A 15,305-nucleotide genomic window follows, 5' to 3' on the forward strand; every position below is an offset into this window, starting at 1 on the left:
TCTGGTAAACACAAGATTTAAAGTGGCGCTAAATCAATTTAACCGATAATTTAATTCCTAAAGAAATCCTAATCTCTGCTGAGTGAACTCACAGACAGATCTACTCTTCCCTCCTCTGTTGTGTCTTGTGTTTGGGGAATTCAATTATTGAAATGTGCGTGTGGCATTTATACACCTCAATAATGCATTTTAATTGATTTATAAGCCCCTGGACTTTAATAACTCATGTGTTTCAGCACGATTTCTGCATATTCAAAACATTTTTAACTGTGTTGTTTGAGGTGTCAAGAATAAAGTCGGAACATTTTGACATGAAATTTGTAATATTACTCGAATAAAGTTGCAATTTAATTAGAAAGTCACAACATTTCAAGAAAAGATCTACCTGCCCTATAAAACCGAAGCTAACAGCTACACTTGTGATCAGGCATGGATCTAATCATAGATTGTTTCCTGTTCTGGGACAGAGGATGTCGTATGTGTACAGATTGTAAAGCCCTCCGAGGCAAATTTGTAATTTGTGATTTTGGGCAAAAAAAAAAGTCAATTGAATTGAATCTCCTTATCGTGTGGTAAATACAGGCTAGATCCACTTTAAAATAATCGTTACCACACTTTAACAAACCAGCGGTGTTATTTGTGATTCCATAAGCACCGTGTCAATTGTAAAAGCCGACTCAAATATCAGCTGAATATTTCATCAGGAGGAGGAACTGTGTGCTACTCACACTCGTGGTCATCGTCTGTTGTAGAAATCCAATATAAATCCATTTCAGGCTGAAAGTATACAAATGAAACTGAACAGTATTGTTCTGAGGGGGTGTCATTGCTACTTTCTTTTGAATGCTGGCCGTGGTGTTGATGTTTGTCACTGACCACCAGTGCAGAAAGACTGAAAAGAGAACTACTTTTTCTTTTTTCCATCAGTTGGACACTCTCAGATCTGCCTCTTCACCACATGGCTCTCCCTTCCTGGGGAGTGACAGAATAGCCGCCTTTCATCTATTCACTGTCACTTTGCGAGCTATCGGGACCATATTACCGTACCTACCATCACCTGCCTGTTGCCACGGAAACCACCCTGGGAGCCTTCCTCCACCGTTAGATGTGTGTCTAGTGTCCAGTCCAGAAAGAGCGCCCATGTATTGTTTAGGAGCTGAAAATCTAAATTTACATTTCTCAATGATTTCTTTGGAATTGGAGCTTTCGGAACTGATTTGTGACGCCCAACCTGACCTTCCAGTGGAGAAAGCGTGATAAAGGGCCCTCCTAGGACCACTTCCGGTGGAGAAAGCGTGATAAAGGGCCCTCTTAGGACCACTTCCAGTGGAGAAAGCGTGATAAAGGGCCCTCCTAGGACCACTTCCGGTGGAGAAAGCGTGATAAAGGGCCCTCCTAGGACCACTTCCGGTGGAGAAAGCGTGATAAAGGGCCCTCTTAGGACCACTTCCGGTGGAGAAAATGTAAAGAAGTGCCTAGCTTAAAGTTGCTGTTGCCAAGCTTGTCAGTCTTTCAATACGTGTACAGTTTGCGGCAACAATTTTTGCAGATTCAGCACTTTAATAAGTACACATTTTTAAAGACAACAGGTCCTTGATTTCAGACAGAGGTAGACAAGAGCAGGCTTCTAATTTTTTCAAGTCATCAACAATCAGTTTTCAGCTAAAATTGAAGCTGTCACTCACAGATCTCATCAGCTGCTGCTAGTTCGCTAGTTATCTTGAGCTCTCTAACAGCTCCACATGACTCATATGAACATCAGAACCCAACATATCAACAAATATGTGCAGTTGATGGCTACAAACAAAATAATTATGACCAGACAGCGCTAAAAACTAAAGCTACATCCCCAGTTAATTATTCACATGAGACATGTAGAAGACATAACCAAAAAAAGGAGCAAACATGTTGTTGTATTGCAGGGTAGAGCACGCTAGCAGTAGCATTACATTACCTTAAGAAAATAATATATCAGACTTTTTTCTATTTAACGCTAGGTTAGTTAGCTGAACAAACCAATGTTTGCAGCCATGCGTTAGGGCAGATAAACACGGATACATGTTTACTCTTAGATTTTTGGTTGTGGAAAGTCAATGTCGCTCATACAAACCTCAAAGTCTCCATAGAGCAAGGTTAACGGTCCATAAAGTTAAGGCCATGTGGACTCGAAAACAAAAGCACTACATCCTTTCACCATTTACCACAATGAATGGCAGTTATTATACAAAATATTTTTTATTTTGAGAAAATGTGCCACCTTAAACCTCCTTGAAATGAGATTAGCGATGTCTTATAACGGCCCTCGTTTTGGTGACCCCGAACCATGTGAAGCTTCACGGCCATCCAGCACTAAACTTTGTCAAGAGGAGTTCTCAGAATTCTCAAGAAGCTGTATTTTACACGCTGAACATTAATATAGCAGAAAACTATAGGTTTGTAGTTTAACGTTTCATTTCGTTTTTGTGTCTGCTTACATGGACAACAGTATCCTCGGTTGTTTTTGGATGCGTAACCATCACTAGTTTCAGAAACCTGGAGAAGGCCTTACCCTGGTATTGACAGGCCTGATTATGCTATCTGTGTCCTATAGCCACTGGAATACTTTGGCATTTAGACACTGAAATGGGGTTTCTGATCACTTTCTTTCACCTGTGCTGGTGCATCTTCATGTGAAAAAAAGATTCAAATTAACCATGATGATGAACAGTGTTGTGATCATCTACATCCTAAAATTCAAACCAAATTGTGAATAAATGTTGTCCCTCCATCACTGGTGGTCAGCGGGAGAGTATAAAAGGCAGCCAGAAGCCAAAGTGCACAGTTAACTCAGGGAGAGTGCTGAAGAGTTGCCAACACAATTACTTGGAGAATGTTGCATATTGCCTCGTCCAGGTTTCTCCATGTTCCGTGTAAACATCACTACCCAAACCGATCCTTTATGAAACATACTAAAGATTCAACAGATGGAGCTTTCAAACTCCACCAGGGTAAACAGAGCAGGACCCAGCAGACATAGCAATATCGACAGAAACAACTCTCATCAAATTGGTTCACATGAAACACTCTGCTCACATACACGCGCTTCTAACCCACCACCTTAATAAAATGGCATAATTTAAAATGTCAGAGCCGGGACTTATTATCTTGCTATAGTGAACACTGCTGCCTCAGTGCTTGTATTGCAGCCACGTCTGCGATAGTTATTACTGCAGTCGGCCCCACACACACCTCATTTAAACAAGCAAATGGAAAGATAGCTTTGTAAGTACTGATTAACGGGGAATCAGACGGGAGGCATTCCAGCAAATATATAAAACAATCAGTGAGCAGCAGTTGGACCAGCTGACCTTCCTGGTCCTCAACTATTCACCACACACACACACACACACACACACACACACACACACACACACCCACACACACACACACACACTCCATTACCACCTCTCTTCCCTCCATTCTCCATCTATGCCTTATCTAGATAAACAAAATTAACTCAATAATTAAATTCAGTAATTAATGTTCACAACTGACATAAACAAAAAGTAAAACAAAAGGTTAAAAAAGTAATTAGTGTGTTTGGCGGTGTATGTCTGAGGCGGATTTCAATTGGTTGCAGCATTGATTCGGCCAAATTCGAGTTGTGGTGGAGCGCAAATGTGATTGCAAAAGGCATCTCTGTGCTGCTCGACTGCTGAGCTGTTTTGCTTTCCTCTCGGTGATCCGTCCCGATCTCTCTCCGCTCCCTCTCAATAGAGAGGCACTCACACAGGCACTCCTTCACGCAGTGGAAGCCTACAAGCAGCAGCTTGAGAGCATTAGAGAGCGCTATCTGTTTAAGTTAGGTTGATGTTAGTGTCAAGTAGGATACGCCTTAAAATGATCTACCTGGATCCTGGATACTTCTGAAGTTATTGACATCAGCAATGGTCAGCAATGTAAGTGTAGGTCTGCTTTCCACTGTTCTGGACACAGAGGCATTCGTCTTCTTTACCATGTCATCATCCAACATGTCGGTTTGTATTGTATCTTAAGAAAAGTTTTCTGTCTGTTCTTCGAGAACTGTCCAGCAACACGATTTCAGCTTGTTACTTCCTTCCAGTCTTCTTTTTTATCTTTTGATTATTTGTTTTCAAAGTACCTATAAGGTGTAACGATGTATTTCTGTGGACCATGAGCTGATTTAAGTCAACATACTGAAGTATCAATTAATACGTTAGTTATTACAGCTGCCAGTTTTTCCACTGAAAAATACATTTGTTCTGCTGTTCTAAAGAAATGAACTGGAGGTCAGTAAAGAGTGAGAAGGTGCTCCGTGTGTTGAAATGTGCTTTAGCTGCTTTGCCTCTTTGGGAAGACGAACGCACACATCATTTTTAATGTTTGTAGTTCATTTTAGATCTTTCTTGTAAACGAGCGTGGTAATAGTGTTTGTTAATCTGTAATAGTGTCCTTTTTAGTTTACAAGGTATGATTTAAATTGTGTTTCATATTTATTCTGATTATCATCAACCCGAGGTCTTCCTCGTCGACGGTGTTTTGCTTTGTTTCATAGAAAGAAAAAGAAAAGGTTCATAAAATCATAGAATAAAGAGGTAAAAATGAAACGCCAAAGCATGGTTTACATTTTGTACTACCTTGTCATTTTCAAGTGCCTTCATGATTTCAAGTCTTAAATTTACAAAGAAATGTTATTTCTTATATAGTAATATTAAAACCCAAAGATATCCAGTTTACAATTGTTAAAAATGAAATGCAGCACCATTTTTAGAAACTGAAAACAGTTTGAGTTTGACATTTTTGCTTCGTATAATTGTATTGTGTAATTTGTTGTTGACTAATCAACTAATTGTTTCATGTCTGCCATAGATGGTGGGAGTTTTTAGCATGCCACTAAGTTGATTGTCTAGCAGACCAACACAGGCCAACTTCAGCTATTGTTGCCATATCAGGCTGCTCCTTCTTATAAGCCTAATTGTAAGCCAACTCCATTTGGATCTATAATGATTAATCTGTCTGCATCTGTAATGAGTAAGTTGAGTTCATTTGGGGAGTCGGGAGAAAAGAGGCTGAGCAGCCCGTGTAAGAGAGTCGTGCATGAATTCAACTGCACAGACAGCATCTGTAATTTAGCCATCAAATTGCAGGCAGAAATGCACAAGGAGGCCTTGTTCTTTCTGGCTTTCAGGTGAGATAAATACGAGCAATTATCTAATGATCTTTCAAATAGCTTCCTTAGACTACAAGTTTAAGCCGTTTGATCAATGCGACCTATGTACCCTTAGAGAAACTACATAATAAAGAAACACTGCACAGCATCTCCCCCTTGCCCCTTGCGTATTGATCTGTGGGGAAGTGCTCGGCTTGCAGACTGTGAGCTAAAATTACTCAAATGCTGCAACAACAGTTCTACAAACCGAGCAAAGCAGTGGCACTTCGCTGATCTTCCCAGGCAGAACTAGTCCAACAGTTGTTGAGGCAGAAAGACGGCAGTGACGGAACACGATGACAGCGCTCGGCTTCTAATGAGAGCGCCTTGTTTCCAGTGAAAAATGAATGGGCCGCGTCGCCCGGACGGTGTGTGACAGAGGTTGTGCGTTTATGTCAGGGTGTCAGTTACTCAACCTGCCTTTTTGGATGTGCGCGCACATGCAAGCAAGTAATGAGTCATTGATGAACGACAGCAGAGTACGTCTTTTAGTCCTAGCTTGAAGCGCATTTGGCAAAAAGGGACATGCACACAGACATGTCTGTTCTTCATGGAAAAGGCTTACAATTACTGAAAGGATCAGATCACCCAAATTATGTTTACCCCCTTACTGTTAGTCAATCACTCATTGAGTTCACTGACAGCTGTTGGCAGTATGGGGGTTTTGCTTAGAAACCACAGTACTTATGAAGGGTAACTTGATGAAAAGTGTTTTAAATGTAATTTTTTTCAGTGTTGTGAGAACTATTAAAATGATTCAGTTTACCACGTTGGTATTTTGACACATTTTTGTGACATTAGAAGTGTCCCCATCGAAGAATGTATACAGTTGAATCTGATTGGTTAAGTTTTAGTTTTGTTTCTCATTGATCCCCCTTCCTATAAGCTCTATGTATCTAAAAATAAATCTATGTTAGCCGAGGAACATGCAACTAATGCTTCTCTACCCACTCCTACAGACCCAGTGTGTAGGTCTGTAGGAGTGGCCGTTGTGCTGAAGTCAAGCGGAGACTGATTTAGCATGTTTGGAAATTACTTTCGGTCCTAATTCCACATCATACAAACATTATTTTTGACTTATGGAAAGGACTTCGGTGGAGGTCTGCGCTCTCCAAGTACCCTTTTAGTTGCTCGTGTTTTAGTAAAAAAAAATCATGTAATTTCAAGATATTTGAATATCTCTATTGCAGTTGTCCTGCACCAAGGTTGTTATGTTACAGTTTGTTTTGGTTTGTTTGTCTGCTTGTCAGTAGGATTATGGAACAAAAAGGAATGGACCTATTTATATGAACCTGAGTGCAGCCTGGGCCAGAAGAAGCTATTAAATGTTGGAATGGATTGGTCTCTGAGTGACCTTCAAGTTCCCCCATGTTTTTGAGATAGTGACACTGACTAGAAGGGTTTTTAAACCAAGAGAAACTGCACTGGGAACATGTAATAACTCATTCATGCTTGCTGACTCAGACTAACATATTGCTTGATTTCCAAAATATACAAAATGGTGAATGAATGGTATTGGTGTATGGTATTGTAATGTTTTAATCATCATTAAGCTTAACCCTGCTAGTTCAAATGGCTTTGTCCTATTGCCTATTGTTACTCCTTATCGGTTAACTAATAACCCAAAGAGTCTGGCGTGTTGTATTTCGCAATGATATCTGCTATTGCCCTAAGGACCGCTGAAACGTGACCCAGGAATGTAAAGTGTGAACGCGCGTGTCAACAATGTGGAAAGGCCAGCCTTTCAAGAAAAGTTTTGCATTCAAGCACATCAGTGGTTCGGAGATGCATGCGCAAGGCCAAAAGAGAGTTCAAAGCTGAAGTTGAAAGTGCTACTCTTGAGATACAAAGACAAAACTGAAGGGGAATTTTAGAGCAAGAAGCTGAGCTCAGTTTGTTCCGCGTGGGCTGATAAAAAAATGCATGTCAGGGCAAGTTAGCTTGAATGGGATTTATATATCCCATTCAAGCAAACTTGAATGGGATATATAAATATACATACAATAAGGACTTCCCATTTCTGTACATGCATGCATAAAGTCATTGCATGAGTACTCTGTCGGGTTAGATGCTTCTGTTTGCAGTGTAAAGATGAGCTCATGATACTGTTGTACATTGCCCAGGAAGGCATCACTTAAATGCCGAAAGAACTTAAAGCAAAACTGTAAAAGCATTGCTGTCTAAGCTCACGGAGGATCTCGTTCACCCCCGTCTCTTGTCCACTGATTTTAAAATCCAGCAACAGACATAAACACCCTTCAATTTTGATTTGGGTTCGGCCATTGAGGATGTCCTCCACGACGGTGATGCACACTTGCGGCCCACTCAACCCTGTAGATTGTGCTGTGCTGAGAACTATTCCCGTCTACTAAAGAGGAAGCTCACTTTCACAATCGTTACCCTGCTCCACGTTCTCAGTTTGAAAGTTGTTAGATTGCAGGCACTCCATGATGGAATGTGTGATGGAAGATGGGTGTTGTTGGCGGTTAGAAGTCTGGGATGCGAGTGTGAAACTGTCTTCTCTGTATGCACATATGTCGGGTATTTTTTCTAGGTTATTTAGAATTTTGCCCTGCGGGTCTTTTTGCACGCTGCTCCTCAGAACTCTGCTGGTTTGTAGTTTTGCAACTGCTCAGGGACTGATTAACACCCGGGGCTCACGGTGAAAGCAACCAACTAGCTGGTGTAAAAGGAAACAAAAGAGAAGAGAGCTCAAGCATTAAACGCATGACAACTGAGTAAAGCTCTGGTGCATGGCGGTCTGTTGGCTATGTTGGAAATGTTGTCAGTATTGTGCACCTGGGATCAAAACCACTTGCCTCATAATAAAGTCACAGTAAGGCCTCCTGTGGCTGCACATGTAAACATTTTATGAAACTCTCTTTGCTCACAGGGTGCAACACAAACACTGGTGCAGCCATCGCTCAACAGATCTCAGGTCAACATGGACAAAGATGTGATTTTTCATCGTTTAGGCTGTTGATTGTAGCACATGCAGTGGGATTTATCCAGAAGGTCTTTTAATGGCCGTCCCCCTAGAGCTGTAACAGGGGATATCAAACCAGCCCTGTTCATGTTTGTTCCCCATAGTTGAATTTGAAATGACACTAACGCGGTTAGAATTTTTAGTACTGGTGCGTTGGGTTGGTCTGTAAATGCCTTTGCTCATGACACATTTATGATTCAAATCAATCAATATTTTTGTGGGTATTGCAGCCCGTTTCTATCTTTGTCTTATGTGCTGACGCATTGATCTGCTGGTCGAGCGTGAATAAGATGGAATTGATTTGAAATATTGACAAAACTATGTTGAATGTATCTTATTTTCGCCTTTGCAGCCAGGGCTCGTGTCCTTAAGTGTAGGCAAGCTGTTGATTGTGTATCCGTATGTGTTTTATCAGATATCGGACCTTCGTCTCAGAGGATGCTGGACCCAACACACTTGTTGCCACGGTGCTGGCGAAGGACCCTGACGGGGACGGGATCACGTATAAGATCACCACAGGAAACGAGGAGGGCAACTTCATCATTGACAGCCAAAAAGGTAAGACATGCATTCTTTCTTTTTCTCCTCATCTGCACATTGTCATTCAAACAAGTGTTAATGATTCCTAGTTGTTATTGTTATTAGTTAATCCCATTTTCACCAAGGCAATACATTGACATCTTGATGTGCAAACCATGCACAAATGGCTGAGGGGGGTTCAAAGTTCAAAGTTAGCTTTATTGTCAATTCCACAATATGTACCGAACATACAGATGAGTTGAAAAGACGTTTGGGTTGGGGGAATGGATTAGCATGGGACAGCGTGGTAAGTAATTTTGTTGCCTAAACCTAACAACGTATTTCACAATCTTTTCCCAAACCTAACCAAGTACGTTCCTGTGGAAATGGAAGTTTATTTTGAAAAGACAAAACATAAATTGACTCGTGCTGCTGCCTTTCGTAGGAGTAACTTTTCGTAGGTTATGATGAGGATACGTTGCCTGGTTCGACCCTGGGGCCTCTCCATCCTTGGGGCTTCTCTCTGTTATTACCGGTGCCCGTTGGCAGCTCCCAGCGTGTGCCTGTTTGAAATGGGCCGATTGCTCCTAAGAGTTCGATTGCACTGCAGTCAATAAGCAGCAGCCTGTAGAGGCTCTCTGCAGATTAAATGATTATTGGTTTTATTATTATTTTTCACATAAATCATATGCATCTTCCTGTTCAACTCGTCTTGCCCTATTAGTAGAACAGAGTCGAGTAGAACTTCAGGCTGCTCAGGAGCCTGTTATTATTGAGCTATTTACTCGCGTTGCCCTGGAACCCTGAAATCTGCACAAAGATTGCTTTCTTCCAGTTGTTTACACCCTGCTTTGCTGTCAGCCCTCCCTGCTATATTTACATACACCGTATAGATGTAAAAGCTCTGCAGTTTGTCAAGCGTGCCTCGGAGCTTCTTGAAATGATGCTTTATATAGTGTGTGCAGTATAGTTTTATGTCCTTCAGCGTAGGGATGCCTCACCAGCCTCCCTTCCTCTGTCTGCAGGAAGCTTTGTCAAGGATATTTAAATCCTGACAGGTCATGTCATGGAGACGTTAGAATAATCAGCCCGAGTGAGTGGAGCGTTTCCACAGTGTCTCTGTAACAAAATATCATCTGAGGTTTATAGTCACACATCTCAACTTCCTCTGAGGCAGGAGCAGCAATGAGAGGCAATGTGAAATAGGAAACGGTGTTAATGACGCTGTGTGTGTGTGTGTGTGTGTGGGTGGAGTGTGGGGCGGCAATTTCATAGTGGTTCGACCCCTTTGTAAATTGCAACCCCCTCTGAATCTGCATATCCTATTATAGGGTAATACGATGACTTCTACAAATTCAATTACTCAAAACTTCAAAGCCCCATCTCCTCTGATCACCAGCTATGACATTCCCTGTCAGCAGAGTCAGTGCACACCGTGGTGGTCACATTGTCGAGCAGGGAGAAGAAGTGTGGCTAATAACTGGATTCCTTCCGCCATCAGATGATGGCGCAGGCTTGCTTTGCCAATTGTACTGTTATACTGTTTTGGCTCTCGTGTGCATTTAAACACATATCTGACACAATGCCTTTTTAGGCATTTGGCACAGATTGATCAATTTAGCCATATATCTGGTAATCTGCAGGTTCACTATAATTGGTGTTTATCACTGGAATACCACATCCTGGTGTACCAATACTCAGTCGGGTGATGTTGACCAATGATGTTTTTCTTTCACTGTTATTAATCTATTGATTATTTTTACTCAACTAATTGATTATTGGTTTATTAACTACACCAATAATCAGCCACTGTACTGATGACCTAGTCATCATCCTGTTGTCGTGGCTGTAAGCGTGGCGATGAAGAAAGAGGCAGCAGAGACGGGCTGTAGATTTAGTTCTGACTTTCTTTTTGTCTGAAATACTTATAAACAATATTTCATACATTTTGCCAGAGATTTTAGAGGCTATTTTTCACAGCAGACATTTTGACTTTTATGAGTCTTAATTGAATATATTTTTGTTTTCGACAGCTGGTTGGGCAAAACAATGGGCAAGACATAACCTTGGGCTTTGGGAACAAATTATGTACATATTTCATATATATATTATATATATACATATATATAAATATTTGTATAAATAGTTGTAAATTTAGTGATTAATCGAAAAATGACCATTCTGATGTTCACATTATAGCACTTTACAGTCATTCTTTCAGGGTGACAGTAGCTCAGTCTTGGCTTGGGTAGATGGTTGAAGTCCAGCAGGTGCCAGGTACGGAGTGTGGACTGGTAGCTGGAGAGGTTGGGCACCGGAGGTCAGCTGTCTGCCACAGCTCTGTCCCATCAATCTGACATCGCTCCTCAAATATCAGCAGAACACAAACACAAATTTCACAAAAAAAGTACCCTCCATATATTCACAAATACTTGGCCTTTAGAAATGTTGGGGTTCACTCAGTATTACATGTGGACTGGAGAAGCCAGGGAGCAAACAGCAAACAGTCAGCCCGGCAGTTAGTGACTGCTCACTAAAAAGCTATTCTGTGAGCTGTTCTCACAGCTTTATGTCTTTGGTTACAGATGGAATTGGGATCAACTGCCAGACCAGCAAATCTGTAAAGTATTGAGAGATCCACTGACACTTTTGAATCATTGATGACAAGAAAAATATAGAAGTTCACCAGGTTTATCCTTTAAGAAATTTATCAATTGTCAAATTTGTTAAAGATTACATTTCTGTTGATCGACTAATCAATTAAATGTTTCAGTTCTACAGTTCAGTAAATATGTATCTGTACTAATAAAACAAATACTCTCCCTGGCAGTAGGATTATTCAAGTGAGGTAAAACAGTTATTATACATGCAACACGGAGATGAGAACATGCCCCTCCTGTCACCATCACAGTACATGGACACCTGCAGTCACACTCACACATGCAGACACACAGAGGGAAGCGAGCCTCATACGGATGTACACAGAGCCACTCCACACTTTGTCCGCACCAGAGTGTGTGAGCCAAGGTGCGACACCATAACGCTTGTATTATGATCCAATATCTTGTTTGAAAGAGCCCGACATTTGGTCATTAAAACTGTTTTATGGCTCTTATAATGGGAGGCGAGCACGTTGGATTCTGCCCACCCTCTCCAACCCACCTCATTCTCTCCCTGCCGCTGATGAAAATCGTTTATCGCCTCTTCTCCCCTCTCATTGCCAACTCATCCTAAATGTCCAACAATCATTCAAGCGATTGTTTTCCTCCCTTCCGGCAGGAGCAGCCCTGCCGGCCTCCCTCTCCATGTTAATTTGCCTGTAACTCACCCCAGAATACAGTGCGTTTCCCCGAGATTTAGGATGCCCATTAGGATTCCAGCAGGCTGGTCAATATGACGATCACGCTCTTCCTATTAAAACCCATAAATACAGAGACACCCGTTCACCCTCCTCCTCGGGGAGGAAGTATTTACTGACGGCGAAGGGGAAATTCTGGCACCAATAAACAGGCTCCCATCATTTGCTATTTTTCTCAGCAAAGTTTTATGGCAATTTGAAAGAGGAGAAGAAGAGTATCTCCTTGAGAGGGAGGCAGTAGGTGGCTTTGTTTCCGGTGAAGACTCTAGATAACCAGTGATGGGGTAGAACGTCTTCCTGTTGTCTGGTTTCATTTCTATTATTTTGTCTTTCCTCGACTCCATCTATTGTGTTCGGTCTGATGTGGTGACCTGAGTCTGATCCTGCTTTACGTAACTAGCCCACATTGTTCTGCCCTCATTGTTCTCCATGGCTCCCTCTGGTATCGTTATAGTCTCTTTCTCTCCTCCACTAGTCCACTTCCCTCTCCTTATAAAGCTCTTTCTTTTTTTTCTCGTCACTCTTTCTTTGGTCCCTTTCTCTTCACTCGTCCCTCTTCCTCTCCCAGACTCCAGTCGGCATTACGTCGACTGGAGGAAGCCCTCCCTCCGTCCCGCTCCTCCTACACCCCACACCACCACCACCACCACCGTCCCGCTTTATCCCTAACTCCTCCGTGTTGTCTCTCACCCATCCCTCGCTTCACCCCTCTACTTCCTTCCCTCCTGGCTGCCGTTCATGTGAAGTGACGTCTGCTCACTGACCCGCGGGGAAACATCTTCTCCATCTCGGACAAGCAATGATATGTGCTGGCTCTGTTAGCAGCAACACCCACACACAGAAACATGTGTGGACATGGAAACAACACACTGTTAACATGTAAGCACACACACACAGACACACGACAGACAAAACCATAAACATGAACAAACATGTGCATGTATACAGAGACTTACACATAGAAGGGACCGTGTACTGTACATATGCATGCATCTACACACATGCAGACACACACAGAGATGCAGAACCCGTACCACAGGGACACACATCTCATAGCTTAGAACAGACGCTCGCTGTGTGCTTTGTTCTTGGAATATCCTAAAACCTTTTCCGTGTCCCATTTCCAACCACTTACCCAGCATGTGTTGCTCTCATCTAAGGCTTTTAGGCTGTATTAGATGTTTATGCCAACCAGAGGCAGAGTAAAGCGGGGCTCGGACTGGAGGGCGCCCCGGTGCTCCCTGTACATGTCACATAGTGAGCAGGCAAGTAGCCTTTCTCTTTCTCTCTGCCTGCTGCCTTTACTGAACTGGTCACATTTATCTGGCCTTCTGTCTCAATTCATTAAGCATGACTGCACTCTGCGGCGCTGTTGAAGCAGCGTGGGTGGAGAGAGGGGAGGATGGAAGAGTGCTTAGTCTCTTAATGCATCTTATGTATGGACCTACATGTCTGTTTTTGTTTTGTAATTCATGATTCTAGCCAGCTTTCTGCTAATAGAAAGCCAAATAAAAGCAACACTACTGCTACTATTTCTGTCCACCACTACCTATTGCAGTTCTGCTGCTACCATTACTATGACAACTTTTACTATTGCAGTACCACAGTACTACTACTGATTTAAAAGGTATTTTACCCAAATTACTGCCAAAAACAAACATTTTCTCACAAACTGCAGATAGTGTTAGTGTAACAGGTTGTGAGACCTTTTGAGAAAATACTGAAAAATTGACCAGAAAGTTTACTGTGGACTACCCACAGAGCACATGTCAATTATTACTCAGGAGAAAGTATTTTCAATGAAAAGTGTTCACTGTGAGGAAGGGCTGGGCGATATGGACACAATCTCAATATAGGTCTTTTCATATCTCCATAACCATATCACTGTATAGCATGTTCTCTGGTCGTTCAGTAGATAGTCAATGTGAACTATGGTACACATGGTAAAGTCTATTTTTTATACTCCTGTGTGAATTGAAAACTTGACAAATGACAAGTATCTCATTTAAGAACTTGACATGAAAATAACAGTTTAATTTGAAATCATATAGAGAAAAACATATATTTTCAGCTATATTCTGACTATGTTTACATGCATGCACACAAATACAATACAACAGTATTTAGATTAAGACGATAGTTTGCCCCGATCCTTTGAGAAATGTGAACTAGTACGAGCTTGTTACCATCAATTAAGACGATATCGTAGTGTCACGATATGTCAATGTATGATTTCATCTCGATAATGATTCCGTTGAAAGACGATAGATTAACACATTGAATTATCGCCCAGCACTGTGAGGTCTGTAGATGTTATCTGGGGTGGAGTCCGAAATCATCAAATACATCAAAGCATCGCAAATCAAACCAAAACTCTATCTTTTTAAAACATCTCTAGAGATGGCAGTGCACCACTTTGGTTCAGACTGAAGTATCTTCATCTAGCTATTGCTTTGGTTGCCATGAGATTTGTAAAGACGTTCATGGTTCCAAGAGGACGAATTGTAATGACTTTGGTGATTCCCGGGTTCTCCCTCTATAGTGTGCTGCCCAAGATTTCCCTCTTACACCACTACAATATGAATTGTTGTGGTTTCAATTGAATTATCTCAATAACTATTGGATAGGTTGTCCTAACATTTGGTACAAACATTAATGTCCCTTTCAGGATGAACTGTGACCCCTGGTTTATGATCAAATACCTGCAAAAACTAACCAGCCTCAGCTGCATTTCTTCTTTACCGTGTTCACTATATAAAACTGCTAAACAGCACGACGGCGTTGTCATTGTGAACATTGCTGATATTAGCATTTAGTTGAAAGTACCGATGTTCCCAAGTGCAGCTTCACGGAGCCATTTGCTATCTTAGTCTTTTTGTTTAGGTGGACCAACCCTCTAATTTACACCTGACAAGCAGTGTTACAACATCTTCAATATATCCACAAGGATAACATTAACTGCACATTCAGCACCACGTTCATAATAATAGCTCAGAAAGTAATCTGGATTTTAAAGGATAGTTCAGTTATATATTTACTTTTGTGGCCAGTTTTTGTTGACCCAAGTCAGTTGCTGTTTCTGTAGCAAACAATTGTTTGTCTAATTTTAGTCTCATTGTTCCCTCTTTTTTTATTTATCACAATCTCTTGTAAACCCTTTCTACAATGCAACCCCTATCAACCCAAGCCATGCAGTGTACAATAGCCTATTTGTGTTTGAATAATGAGAAATT

General features: G+C 41.5%; 1 protein-coding gene across 1 annotated transcript in view; it reads left to right on the top strand.

Annotated features, from left to right (window-relative positions):
* The window catches only part of LOC116382790 (neural-cadherin), a 297,924-nt gene that overhangs the window by 109,609 nt on the left and 173,010 nt on the right, over positions 1-15,305 (top strand). The window contains exon 7 of the mRNA XM_031846106.1: positions 8,611-8,753. Within this exon, the coding sequence (XP_031701966.1) occupies positions 8,611-8,753 (143 nt within the window). The remainder of the gene's footprint in view (positions 1-8,610; positions 8,754-15,305) is intronic.

The sequence above is a fragment of the Anarrhichthys ocellatus genome, unplaced genomic scaffold, assembly GCF_004355925.1.
Source record: "Anarrhichthys ocellatus isolate YVR2014 unplaced genomic scaffold, GSC_Weel_1.0 scaffold6, whole genome shotgun sequence".
NCBI lineage: Eukaryota > Metazoa > Chordata > Actinopteri > Perciformes > Anarhichadidae > Anarrhichthys > Anarrhichthys ocellatus.